The 14,233-nt window shown below is 38.4% G+C and overlaps 1 protein-coding gene across 6 annotated transcripts in view; it reads right to left on the minus strand.

The window, feature by feature from the left end:
- Positions 1-678: 678 nt before the first annotated feature.
- SSBP2 (single stranded DNA binding protein 2) overlaps positions 679-14,233 on the minus strand; it is a 171,173-nt gene continuing 157,618 nt past the window's right edge. For all 6 annotated transcript variants that reach the window (XM_052700537.1, XM_052700535.1, XM_052700533.1 and 3 more), the window contains one exon: positions 679-13,862. In XM_052700537.1, coding sequence (XP_052556497.1) covers positions 13,833-13,862 — 30 coding nt within the window. In that variant the 3' untranslated portion in view covers positions 679-13,832. The remainder of the gene's footprint in view (positions 13,863-14,233) is intronic.

Here is a 14,233-nt window from a genome sequence, read left to right on the forward strand (position 1 = left end):
TGTGATGAACAGGACACTGTAAGGGAACTGTGCCAGGAGAGGTAAGGCATTTTGTTAATAAAAGATGAGCTCGACATTACATGTGAATAAATCTTCTGTAAAATAAAGCCATTAGAGCTAGCAAGAAATATTACTCAATTGTACAGTAGCAGACAGTTCAACTAATGCAGCTGCTCTAGATATGACCCTCAGCCAAGTGAGACCTTATTCTGTGAAATGCTGTAGGACAAAGGAGTCTGATTTAGTACCAAAATTTCACAGAAGCCTATAATCTAGAACTGTTTTCTAGGTGCCTACCAAAATTCTGTCAATGTTTAAGCAGATTTATGCAAGACGGGAGAGCTGCGGAGTTCTTTGGAAAACTACAGCCTCATGTGTAATGGTGACATCATTAGCATGTTCACAGATCTCTTCTTACCAATGGAATCAGCAGGGCTATGATATGCCTCCTGACTCTTTTGGGTAATGTTTTAGATACTGACATCAGTTACCTCAGTAAACTGACTGGAATATACAGCTGTGCGTCTTTGTAGGTTTTGTGCTTCCATTGTCTTGAAACAAACACACCGGTGCCTGAAGTTATACATGTTTTGGAGAGTCATATGTTTCTCCCATAGCCCCAGTTACTTCTGGAGAAAAGTGGTGTTTCTTTGACACAGCTTTTGAAAATACAACTACTTCTTGTAAAATGAAACTTTATTCTAAAATGTATCCAAAATTGCAAGACACAAGCACCATTAAACAGATAAATAGACATATATTTATGTACAGAGAGCATCAAAACACAAAACAATTGTTAATATAATTCTTATACCATTTTAATGAGTATCCATCAATAAAACTTTACAATTTAAAGGAGACTTTTCAGTTGCAAAACAGTTGTAAAATCATATGTATAAATTATGTTTACTACAATTCCAATAACAGAGGCAAAGTAAAATACAAAAATAATAATCAATACTGCAAATTCAAATACAAAACCCAAAGTAATGCTGCACAGGTACGTACGTACACTGGATGAATTCATGCAGCTAGGCAGTGCAACAAATTAACTGCTTAGTTTAACTTATCACAAAGTGGAACAACCATGTCGGCAAACAGAAGAAAATATATTTTTGTAATAAATCATAGTGCATTTTGAAGTTAGACTTTATAAAATGATTGTTGAGTGATATACTTCTAAAATCCCCCATGTGATCTGAGATTCCCCAACTCCTCTCCTGCAAAATAAAATACAAATGACAAAAGCTAAAAAACCCACTGTAGTACAGAGTCTGATGTACTGGTACCATGCTGATTTTTTATCCTTGGTATCAGACTTGTTTGCAAGAGTCCACGTCCCTAGGGACATACATTACTCCTTGCTATGTGAAAAGTAAATCTTAAACGTTCAAATGCTATCCCCATTAAGTTGAATCTCACATGATGCGTAGACTGTGCTGGTTTAGAGAGACACAGCTGAGCCTTGAGAAAATAACTCTTAAATCCCTACAAATTACAGAGAGAGAGAGTAAAACGGAGGACAGAGAGACCTCTTCATTACCGAGGTTCCTATCCCTAATTGCTTTGATTACACAAACACAATAACATAAAAGGCTTTTATGGCTTGGATGAAATTTCTTCGAATTTGCTGGGCAAGCGGAAAGCCCATGTTTCTCCACAGAGCTTGCCTTTCACAGTGTAGAAGGCTACGGACTGTTTTGGTTGGTGAAAGGAAGCCTCAGTAACTGCATGGAAAGATACTTCCACAGTGAAAATGCTTTAGAGATAAGGAAACAAAATCAGAACAGAACCTCATGAAAACTCGTGATTTCTTGTGTAGCTGTGATACTAAAACATGGCTGTTCACCTTTCAGTTTTGCGTTGTTTGGTACTTCATGATCAAAAATAGTTAAATGAGAGGCTCATGCCTCATCAAATGTTACTGGTTAGGTGTCTAAGTTAGATGAGATACAATTACACAGTCTGACGCTTTTTCCTAAAGTCTTAAGTGATAAGCACGCTCAGTGTTTTCACTAGGAAGTCACTGCTAATGCTACATTTCTTTGCTGAGAAGACATTAATGCACAGCAGCCTGTAAACTACTGAGGAGTTGCTCCCTGCATCCTTTGTGCATCCACAACTCCCTTTCAAGCCAATGATAACTTTCGTGTTAATAAGTTTCAAGCAAACAAGGGATGCAGGAAAACACTTGTATTGGGTAAACAAGGTAGCAATTTATACAGCAGCATTTCTAAATTTTCAACATGCAAGCACATGTAGAGAGAAGCTAAGAGACAGCATGCACTGCAGTGATATGTCATTGTGCTTATGTCTGGTGGAGAACACTATGGCGTTTTCACCTGGGAAAACATAAACATTAGACCCAGAAGATTCAAATAGCCAGTATTAATGAAGCCATCAGCTACTATGTAGTAAAGAATACCCCAAAGGTTTGTCCGCTCGTAGCTTATAGATACTGAAGCTGAAGAGAATTACAAAGGCACAATACAAGCCTATATTTCTTGTAAATTATATATATTCATATATTTTGCTCAAACCACCTCAAGATACTGAATGATAAAATATAACTGAAAATATAAACATTAATTGAAAGTTAAGCACTAAAAATAAATGCTTGCTGGAGAAGATAGCTCATTACTTGCTACATTTCAACACTTCCCCGGTGCTAATCTTGTCCACATCTCCTCCATGGCTGACAAAACCCATCAAGATGTTCAAGAATATGGTGATCCACTGAGAAAAATGCAAGAGTATCAGGCAACAGACAAGAACGGCTGTATGCATCTGAAAAGTTGTCCATAAGTGGCTACCACAGTTACCTTTGTCACTGCCGCTGCTTTACTTTTGGCCCAGAATTCACTAAGGACCCAGAAGCAGGAACAGAAAAAATCATGGAGGGATGAGTCTAGGGTAATTCTCAAAGATAGTATTTTGGTTCAGTTCAGCACTTAAAATATGAAACAGCAGAGCAGGGATTGTACTAGCGTTATCATAAGAAGCATTTCTCAGTTTTTCTATTCATAGCTACACAAGATGCTTATCATTTTCAACACCAAATAACCCACAACTCTGAAAATATAGCAAACATACTTATACCACTGCTGTTAGACTCATTAAATTATGAAAAATAAATTACACCTACATTTGAGTGATGAAATTATATGGCAACTTTGGAGGCAGCCGCTCTTTGGAGGCTCAGCTGAGACAATGTGGACACTTCATGAAGGTGAAAAGGCGTGAGTTGCAACATTCATATTTTTAAACCTCAGCTGTTCCTCAGCTTGCAACAAGAAGTGGTATGATTGTTTTGACATGGTACCCATGGTGAGTGAAGAAGGACAGATACCAAGTTGGGTGAGAATTAAGGTAGGTGTATGGTGCAAGCCTGAGGTGGAACTTAGATGGGCTTTGCTAACCCGGACAGTAATGCTGTCTGCAAAAATCTGGTCTATCTGAAACTGGGTACCTTCCTTATCTCCAAACCAGCATATGAAATTATATACATTTACAGAAAGCGTACAAAAAATCCCCATATACTGCCATTACTACCTGAATTTTCACAATCCTAAATTAGGAGCTTCTAGATTCATTCCTGAAAGCTCTTAGGAAAAGGAATCTAGTCATCCCTAGAAAGTATATACATTAATATCTTAGTTACAACCTCACAGCTGAATTTAAAAGCAGCATATGCTATTGCTGGTGTTGATTCATCTATGCAATGGTTTCTTCATATGTTGCTTTAAATGAATGAATCAGTGCAGACAAAGAATGAGAGAGCCCATTTAACAAACAAGGGAGGGCAGGGATAAACCTTCCAGAAATGTTTAACAAGCTAATTCAAGTTACCCCTGCTTACATATATATATATATATTAAAAAAGAAAAAAAAAAAAAAAAAAAAAAAAAAGTACAGAAGGAGGCAATAGCAAACTACAGGACAGAAATCATGTTTGAGACTGAAGGATTTAAAAAACTCATCTGGAAGCCACATGGATTCAGATTCTCAGGAGCTATGTTATTCTTTCCCATTTTAACCCATTCCAGGGATGTGAAGCTAAGTATTAAACCCAAGTGTATGCTCTTAAAAGCAATCAGGATTTATCACTGGAGAGGGCAATGGATGCCATCATACAGTTTTTCAGAGGCATCTCTGCTTCTGCTCTTCCTGTGACTTAAAAGTGGGAACTTAGACTGGTAATTTTTAGGTGGCTAAAGTTAGGGTAGGTTGAATCAGACCAGTGAGGAACAAAACCAAGTCTGGTGTGGTGGTGTCAAATTACCATCACCAAACACCAGTCTGCAAGAGCACTGTTGGATGCTCCAACACAGATAGGCCTTTGGTCAGGGACCATGCACTCCATCACTTTGCAGCTCCCTGGTCTTGCCAGGAACTCTCAAAGATAAAACAGTGAAGTGAGATTTATGACCTTGTTTCCCATGTTTGGTCCTTAGGCTTCTTGGTACACCACGGATTCCCAAAGATGTGCCAGCCTGGCTGCCAGAGACACTTCCTCTGGGGAGGCTGTCTGCACACAGGCACAAGTTTTTGTCTCTTGGTACAACAGAACTAACTCCACCAAACCTCTCAGCAGCTTAACAGCTGTGGAAAACAGCCGGACATTTTGTTCAAACAGTACTTTTAAAGAAGGGAGGCCTTCAGGTGCATGTCTGTTTTCTGACACATTCAATAAGCTTCAAATTAAGATGCATGCGTGGTATAACTGCTTCTAAGGGCTGCCACTGGACTAGTCATGATCCCCAAAGCAAAACCTTAAACAACTCAGAAAGGTACACTGTCAAGCAGCTTGTTGGACCTCCCATTTGTGCAGCCTGCTGCCCTTTTGAAACGGTCCAAGAGACTGCCTTCAAAAATCACACACGAATTCTGGAGGAGTTTGCAACTGGAGTTTTTACTTGCCCTAATGCAACATGCACGCATCTGCATATTTATGATGTGGAGGGAATTTTGTACTGCCATACTTTTGAACTCTTTTGGTACGCCATGGATTAGCTCTTTGCTTATTTGCCTGTCAGTAATGAAAGTCAAGCACTTACTGAGGAGAAATACAGCTGCACTGAAATATACAAAATCTGTGAGACCTGACACAAAATCAGTATTAATGCTTAAGGTCAGAGGCAGGCCATCCTGCTTTGTATGGATTTTCTATATTAATATTTAGATTGACAAATTTAATTCCAGATGAGTTGGAAAATTTCTCCTTATTTCTAGAGACTAGAGTTTGAGTGTTTGTTTCACTTGTGATATTGAAAGTCAATCTCTGTTGAAAACACACCTACCTAGTTGTTTATACGCAGCCAGCAAGCACTTTTCTTGAACTGTGATTATGCCCTGTTCTCTATTTTTTTACCTTTCTGGCCTTAGAAATATAAAGACTTGATCTACAGATGGTCTTGGAGGTGTGAGGAACATTTTTTTCAATACTCAAAGAGTTTTACATGAATGGGTGAAGGTGCAAATCACTAACAAATACTGTGCTTATTCAAAAGGTCAGCCTAGTCACTTAAACTAAAAAATACATGACTATGAATCCCCTTCAAATTTCTCAGGTTGCATTGCCAGTGATAGCTGGTGACAAGGGCACGCAGCACAGATAATGTTCCCTGACTGCAACCAACAGTTATGGGTTTCTGTCCTGGCACCAATGCAGAAGCTTTGATACACCAGGGGAGAACCTGGTGTGCGTTTCCTATGGGGTCTGATTCCCAGCAGCAACTTGCACACACAGCCAGCATGGCATTGCAAGATGCTGGCTGTCCAATCGTGCTTGGCCCCAGGCCCTCATACAGGATGCAAACTGAGCCAGGTTTGCTTAGGTTGTGTTTGATTTAATATTCCTGCTAGCAGCTTATGTATCCTGCTGTCTGAAATAAGTCCTGAAATCACTAAGCGTGCTTAACAAAGGTTTACTTAGACGTGAACAGCAAGTTTTGATGACAGAACAGGTACTATTGTAGTACACAGTACACACGGCTGCACAATCAAAGCCACCTCTTGCTTCAGGGAAGGAATTTATAGTATTAAGCAATGGAGACAAGGTTTCTTGCACAGAACCTGTAGGAGTTTACAGACCAAGAGTTGTTGAGGTATTAATGCCAGCCATTGGCTACACAGAGTATGTGTGCAATGTGAACCAAACTGACAACAGTTTACCAATGCTTTAAGTAATGCCACAGATACGCAATTAAATCTTCCTCCTCTCCCTGCCAGAAATAAGTGTTTTCTGGCTGCATGTACGGCAGTAAAAATCTGGCATAAAAAGCTGCTTTGATGTTTTTTTGTTTGGTTTAGGCAAACATGCACAAAATAGATGCACCACAGCATTCTTGGAAGGGGATACTTGCCATAGGAAAAAAAAAAAGCTTCACAATTTGTCAGTAAGCATACAAGGCATGCTGATACAACACTTCTCAGACAGCCACTGCAGGGCAAAAAGGGTTCCTTGGATGCCTTCCTTCTGTCTCCTCCCCCAAGAAAAAGTTACTTGATTCTCAGCAGAAAGTTCCAGCTCACACTGTCCTCATGCCTCTCCTTCCTTATTTCATTTAGGAACTTATACACTTCTCCTTAACTTTTAATGTCAATGTAAATGAAAGCTTATTACCAGCTAATGTACTTTTCGAATTCTCCTAGAAATCACATCTTTAGTATCGTTTCCTACTTCAATCACGTAGGCTCTGTTTGGATTTTAATTTTCCTCTATTCTGCACAGCAAATATCAACTTCTGTCTCAGGCTATTTTATGTCATTGCTGGAAGTCATCTTGTCTAATGCATAATAAGCTAACTTTCCTAATGCTGAACACTTAACAACAGCTCTCGGGATCTTGCACAGCCACAACGTTTGTCATGAAATAAATGTTCTATGGTGGGACTCTCGTTACAGATGTGAGTAACTTTCTGAATATTTATTGGGCAAATTGTTCTTGTTTTTGTGTAAACATCTGGCTGAGTACATTTAATGGAAAAATACAAATGAGAGGGAAGAAAAACAACAGAAATAAAACCTACAAATCTCCAGTTCATCCAGAGGAGAATTGGCTCCTTGTGGTAAGGAGCAAAGTTCTGTACTAACAACTGTTCACACCAAACTGGGGACAAACATAGGTTTGGCCATGGGTGTTGTTATAACTCCCTCCAACCCTGAAGAGCTGTACATATTTCTGAAGCAAACCAGACTTCCAAACTGTATGATCTAGTTCTTAGCACACACAAGGAACTGGGGAAAAGCGCCTAGCAAAAAATAAAAAAATAATAATTTAAAACAAACAAACAAACCCCCCCCCAAACAAACCAAAACCCAAAAACGTTCTGCACTGATTCCAAAAACCAGTGCCAACGTCGCATAACTTTCTCTTAGAAAAACCAGACCTCTTGCTCCAGTCCTGCAAAATCCCAAGGATCCCACAGGCCCAACTGCCAGACGCAGTGCAGCAGCTCCCTTGGAGAGATGAGGCTGGGTATGAAGGTCATTTGCCACCCAGTCCTCAACAGCCAGGCCCCACAAAGGCCTGCTGAGCCATGTGCATCAGATGTGAGGCAACTTGCTCTTAGGGATATGGAAGGAGATTTCAGCATGAAGGCCTGTGTTATTTATAGCAGCTAGGCAATAAGTTTTGGTTTGGTCTGGCTTCCCAAAAACATGTATTTCAGTAAGTCTTTACAATGCTGAATTCAAATAGAGAAGGAAAAAAAAATGTCATTTGCTTTCTTGGATTCTTTTGAACGTAGATATTAAATAGTGGCTAGAAAGTGACCATTTCAAATCATAACTGAAAATTGTCTCTTTATTAAACGTGAAAACATGTACCCGAGAAAACCCTTACACATTTTTATGGCAAGTTTTCCCATTACATGAGAGGCTTTCTTACATATTTTAGGCTTAGATGAAGAACAGTGACCAAAGAGAAGTTCAGACTAAAACTGCAAAGCTGTTAGCTATGTTGAGGGAAACTATGGCTGCATGATTGAAAGCAAAATGAAAGGACAAGTTCACAAAAACGTTTAATATAGGAGTGAACAATGCTCTAAGAAATAAACTAAGAAACAGAAGAAAGCCATATCTGTTCCACATATCAGTACTATGGGCACATGAATGTGTTCACGCACCAGTAAAATCAGTAAAATGAGACAAAATGTTGGCTTGGGGAAGACTTTTAGACTGTCCACGCTCAGCCTGGGTTTAGCATTTTAGCAGTCTCACTCTTCTGAAGGATATAATTTGTATTGTTAAATCTGCTTAAAATTAAGCCTGTGTAGGCTTTATTTCAAACAAATGAGCATGTGCAGGATCAGAATTTCAATTGTTGAGTAGACAGTCCATTTATCTTCCCTAAATTTGTTACTATAATTTGTTTCCAAGATGACAGTGCTGGCAAACAACTTGCATGCATGCACTCAAATGAGTAATTTAGCTAAGGATTTTTTCCTCTGTTTTTCACGTTGAAACAAAATTTTGGTAATTTCAGTAGACTCTTTGTATTTTTCTCCAAATATAGATCTGTGAAATAATGTCACACCTCAGGCAAATTCTACATTTCACCAAGGTCAGGGTGAAATCCTACAAGAAAAATGACGCTATCTGAGTGGTTTCATCAAAGTTTCAGCAGGACAACTGGCACAAACAGCAGCTTATAGGATGGAGCCAATAACGTCTGGAAAGCAGAGGGAGCTGCACACACTGAAATTTAAACCTAAGTCATTTACATTTGAGTGTACTCAATTTTTATAGATGTTGTTTTCATTACATCCTGAATTAGATCCTTAGTGTGATCAGTTTAAAGAAAAATGAGCTGTCACTGCTGAAACAGTTTTGGGGGGTGGGAGGGACGGGGGGGAGGGATTAATTTAACAGATGTGCTTGCCAGGATTCCCTTCCTGAAGGCCTAACCAAGCCCAAGAACATTTGGGACAGAAGCTGTGGTTCTATCCTCACTTACTGTGAAATAAATTAGAAAAAAATTACCAGGTTTTCTTTGACTGTTTTGTTTTCAATATCTTTCAACCCTCTTTTATGTTCTGCAAATGCAAAAATATATGGTCAAATTCTGGACATTCAGTCCATATTTGTCACCAACAACACTGGATCAGAGATGCCTAAGAAGAAGAGAAAACACCTAAAAATAATTAACTGATCTGAGAAGTAGAAATCACTGAAACATTTGTCAACTGAAAATTCATTTTAACTAGTAAAGTAAAATGTTCAACACTGAATACTGTAACAGCTGGTGTCTCATTACACTGCCCATCTAATTCTGAATCCTGTTGAAATGCAGTTTTTCATTTGCTAACCACAGAATAGGGCAAAATTCAAACGATTTTTTTGGCCAGTTCATGAAGCTGCCCCAATGCAATGATTCTGAACTCTTCTCCAGAGGCAAGGCTCTACTCCCTTCTCCCTGTTTTCTATTATTTAAGATAAACGATGAGCCTATATCTCTCTCGTGTTTTACAAGGGGAGCAAGGTCTGAATGCCTCCGGAGTACATGAAATGAGACACGGGGCACTGTGCTCTGCAGAATCAAGTGGGGAGTGAGCTGGTCATTCTGGCAGTCAGTACTCTCCTTGAGGAGGTGACACATGGGTGGGCTGGCTTCTGGAGACTCCTGGGGGAACTCGCCTGTCATTCGGATGCCAGTCATCCCAAGGCAAACTAGGACACATTTGAGCAACCTACAGAGTGTGAGAGACCTCTCTTGCTGTTACTGCTGTCTTTTGCATGTACCAACTCCTAGAACATCAAGTGCAATTTCAGTTCTTCCTTGTGCTCAGGCAATTAAGAAAATAATGCAACCCATGCATGCAGATACAAGGTACTTGTTTGTATCAGGCTACATGTTTTACCAGTGATTCATACAGCTTCTTCCTTGCCTTAAACTCCATTCTTGTCTATGCAAGACTCAGATATGGAGATAAAATGTGTGTATGGATGCTCCTACTCAAGGGTTTATGTAGAAGGTAAAGTACTGATTTCACTGTGAAATCCACAAATGAATCCCAACTCCAGCTGAATTCTGCAAGGCCAGAATTTTTGCTAGAATTCTGATGATATGAGACTCTACTTCTGCACTTCCAATAAACTATTCCCATATTTCTAACTTTTAAGATTTCATCACTTGTTCTTAAAAATCACAGTCACAGAATTGTAGGGGTTGGAAAGGACCTTTAGAGATCATCGAGTCCAAACCCCCAAAAAGCCTTACTTTAACCTTGCTTGAAAGATCCATCTGCTAAATCATTATCTATTCTTTTCTATATGAAAGCAAGAAATCTATCTAAAAGCATAGTGTGAAAAAACTACCTGGCATCACAGAGAATAGTATTTTTCCCAGAGCTGGACAAGTTCTGACATAATCAACAATGCTGTTGCATAAGGACAGATAAAAACATCAGTTACATTACACACTGAATGCACATTTCTAGTGCATTAGAAACATAAATGGGTGTATTCAGTCAGTATTTGGAAACAATCTTTCTTTCCATATTAATACTCCTTTATGTGATGAAAATCCTACAAGGATCATAAGCAAAAGAAAGAAAACAAATTACCAAGCAAAAATCTCCATGCAAATTTAAAAAACAATGGGATACCTGTAATTTACAAGTTGAGCATTTAGCACATCCTGTTGTTTTCTACAGGTTCAGTTCCAGAATGGTTGTAATCACCTGATCTTAGCAATGAGCAATGAGTTATTTACAACTTCACTCATGTATGTAAGCACAGAAGGCAAGCATTCCTTACAAAAAGCAAGATGATTAGGTTACTTTATATCTGATTAAAATTCTAATAACAAGATGTTCACCGATTATTCAATCAAACATCCCAAATCTACAATTTTGCAAGCTTGCACATCTTCTGTCACACCTATCTGTGGAGTTATATAGTTATGGAAAGTGCTGACATACCTAGTAACTTGAAGTACCAGGGCACAGAGTAACACGTTATAAGAAGCACAGCCCAGTTCTGTTCCTTTTGAAACCAGCAGTGTATGTGCTGACATTCATGCTGCAGAATTGATGCAACAATGTTTAATTTAATATAAATGTCTGACAAATGAAATGTAAAGGGGTAACAAAGATTTGCTGGCAATCAGAAAAACTGCATAGAAAGGAGATTCAAAAGAATACAGAAGAAGAGATATGTCTGAAAGGATGTTATGCTCATGTATATACATTAGGCCAACATATTTTGATAATAATATTCAGTATGTGCTGGCAGTTCTTTTTAAAGTGTACTGCTTTATGCATAGATTTAATTTAATGGTCAGACTTTCATCCTTAACAGGTGCCAATAAGCTAAACTGTTGAAGATTATACCCAATTCAGGAGGAAAAATTTAAAAAAAAAGAGTTTTGATTAATACAAAGCCACAGCTCTGTTTAATTTTGCTAGAGCAAAAAGCTCCAGGGCCATCATGCACTGTCTTACAATCTCAGTGACGCTTTGCAGGGGCTTTCTCCAAGGCACTCAGCAGACCCCAGATGGAATCAGGTCACAGGCTCACTCAAGGGCACACTTACCTGCTGCATGAAAGGGCTTTGGCACGTGATGTCCAGATATATTCATCTACCTTAGTCCAGCAGCAATGACATCATGTGCCTGATACTGGGCAGAAAAGAGTCCTAGAATTGTTCTTGGAAGGCTACCAATAAGGATAATACAGATGACAAATACAAGCTGCAAGGATGCCTGCATTTCGCACTATTTCTGGGAGAAGATGGGCTGCACCGTGGACACAACCAGGGAAACTTGCTAGTAACAACCATGACAGATCTCAGGAAATTAGGTCTTGCTTTCTGTTTGTTTGTTGTTTTTTTTTTTTTTTAATGCAAATTATAGGGGCTCCTGGCATCACTTTAGACAGCAACAAAATGTTTTCCAAAGAGAAGCAAATTAATTCAACCTTCATAATCACTGGGAATAAAGTCCAAGAAACTATATAATGACAATCTAGTTCAACATTACAGCTAATCAAACTAAATTACTAAAAAATAACACTACCAAAACTTTTAACATAATTTTAAGTCTCCAAGAGCTTCATCCTTAACTGCCCTAACAAGAGAATAAAATATGTTTTTTTTTCACATATATATAACATATATAAAAATAAAAATGAGTTATGAGATTCTGTTACTCCTTATGTGCATCTACCATCACAATGAGCATACTACATACAATTCTTCAGCACAAATTTATGAAAAAATATCCCCTTACAAGACTGCATGGACATTGTCTGTCCAGAAGTGCTCCTCCTATTAAGTGGCTCTTCCATCTGCAAAGTCCAAAGTGGACTTTGGTTTTTGGCTGTGGCAAAAATTTTAGTGCAGCCACTTTGTGTTCACATTGCTGATCATCAATGTTTTGACCACTACTCAATTGAAAGCTTTCATTTTCTTGGGATATCTGGAGGTCACTAGGAACTAACTACAGTCTTGGTTTTAGAGCTTTGCCTAAAGAGACATGGGATTATTTCCAGAAGCTCTTCCTTAAAGACTACACACCTTTTCTCCACTCTGTTCCCAGCTTTCACATCTAATATGCTGACCTTATAAAACGCCCCAGACCTTTGTTCCTCTTTTGTTCATGGCAACAGGTAAGACCCTCACAAGACATAGTAGTCATAAAAAATATTTACTCCCTCATTTTGTTTCACAAAAATGGCTGCTTACTGAAAGGTTTGGGGGGGTGAATTCATGTACCAGAGTGACCTGACTTCTCAATGGGCTTGGGAGATTGCATAATCAAGACCATGGATTATTACGATTCAGTTGAGAATCACTGAAAAGGGGAAACATAAACATAAATTGTTAGAACAGGTTTTGTTAATCAGAACTCTACTGTATTTCCACTAGTTACCACCCCTATGGAGGATCGTGCTAAACAGAAAATCCATTACCAAAGGCAGAATAAGCCCTGACACTTTATTGCTAGATTCTATAGCAATTGGAGCTCACATATAGTAACCTCATAGTACTCTATATATACTGAGAAGCTTGTATCAAATTCAGGCTTCCATTTCAAAATAGATATTGCAGATATTAGGCTTCAATTAAAGAAGAAAAATAACCTTCCATGCTTCTTTTTTTTTTTTTTTTTTTTTTTTTAAAGGCAAAGTATTAAAAAAAAATCACCAAACTAGGTGAAAATTATTAAATTTCTCCAAAAAATTAAGATGAGCTTTCTTCTATTTCTTGAGACAACACAGTTTGTGATTCACAGGGTATGTAACTGGTATCAAACACAAGTTAATGAAAGCTCTTATAAGCAATTTTATTCCTATCCATAATGGCAGACATTTACAAAATCAGAATTTATCAAATGAGTTCACCTTAAAAAATAACTTATAAAGCAATGATATATGCAACGTAAAACAGTTCAGGAGGGGAGAGGGCAAGCAAATTTTAACAATTAGAATGTAAACGTGAAAAAAAAAGATGGAATATAAGTCCCTACTTTTCATTTCTACTTAAGATGCCATGTGATAATATTTTACAGTGTCCTGCAGGGCTATATATGTATGTGTGTATTAATGTGCACACACACATACATATACGTTTACCCACGCATGTACATACACAGATAATTTCAGTTCCATTATGGGCAGTTCTGTTATGCCGCTCAGTTGTCTCAATCATGTTTGGGACCCACTTTCTTGAAAAAACAGGGGAGATGGTAGAAAAAAAAATGGTGGGTCTGATTATGTCTGAGATCCTTTTGTTAAGACTGTACACTGGGATGAATAATTTTCTTCTGTAGTAGCTCTCTGAAGAGGGCCAACTCACTGTGGTCTTCAGGACGAGACTTGTTAACGGATCACACACTCATTGTCATGCTAGGGGAGTACTGAAAAAAGAGGAATTCACATTTTAACAACTGTTTTTTACCCAGGTAACTATAACCACTTCAGGACCAATGAGTTCAAATGTCAACATGCTCCTTGAATTTTCTCCTACATTTGCATTATATCCTGTGCAAAGGCTTGCAGTTCAATTTGCAGAATTGTAATTTCTATTACCCTTCATTCATTATGTAAAAATACAGCTCTTACTGATTGAGTCAACTCACTCAAAGATTACTTCCCTGTTACCTGAGTGATGTGATGAGCTACTGCTTCAGTGATGCTTTCCAGACCTTTTCCTGATTGATTGTGGCTACTGGGGATTTAGGTAGTCAAAGAGCTGATCTCAAGTAAAGCAGCTGCATTTGTGGTAAGC

Source organism: Tympanuchus pallidicinctus, unplaced genomic scaffold, assembly GCF_026119805.1.
Source record: "Tympanuchus pallidicinctus isolate F22 unplaced genomic scaffold, pur_lepc_1.0 scaffold4, whole genome shotgun sequence".
Taxonomy (NCBI): Eukaryota; Metazoa; Chordata; class Aves; order Galliformes; family Phasianidae; genus Tympanuchus; species Tympanuchus pallidicinctus.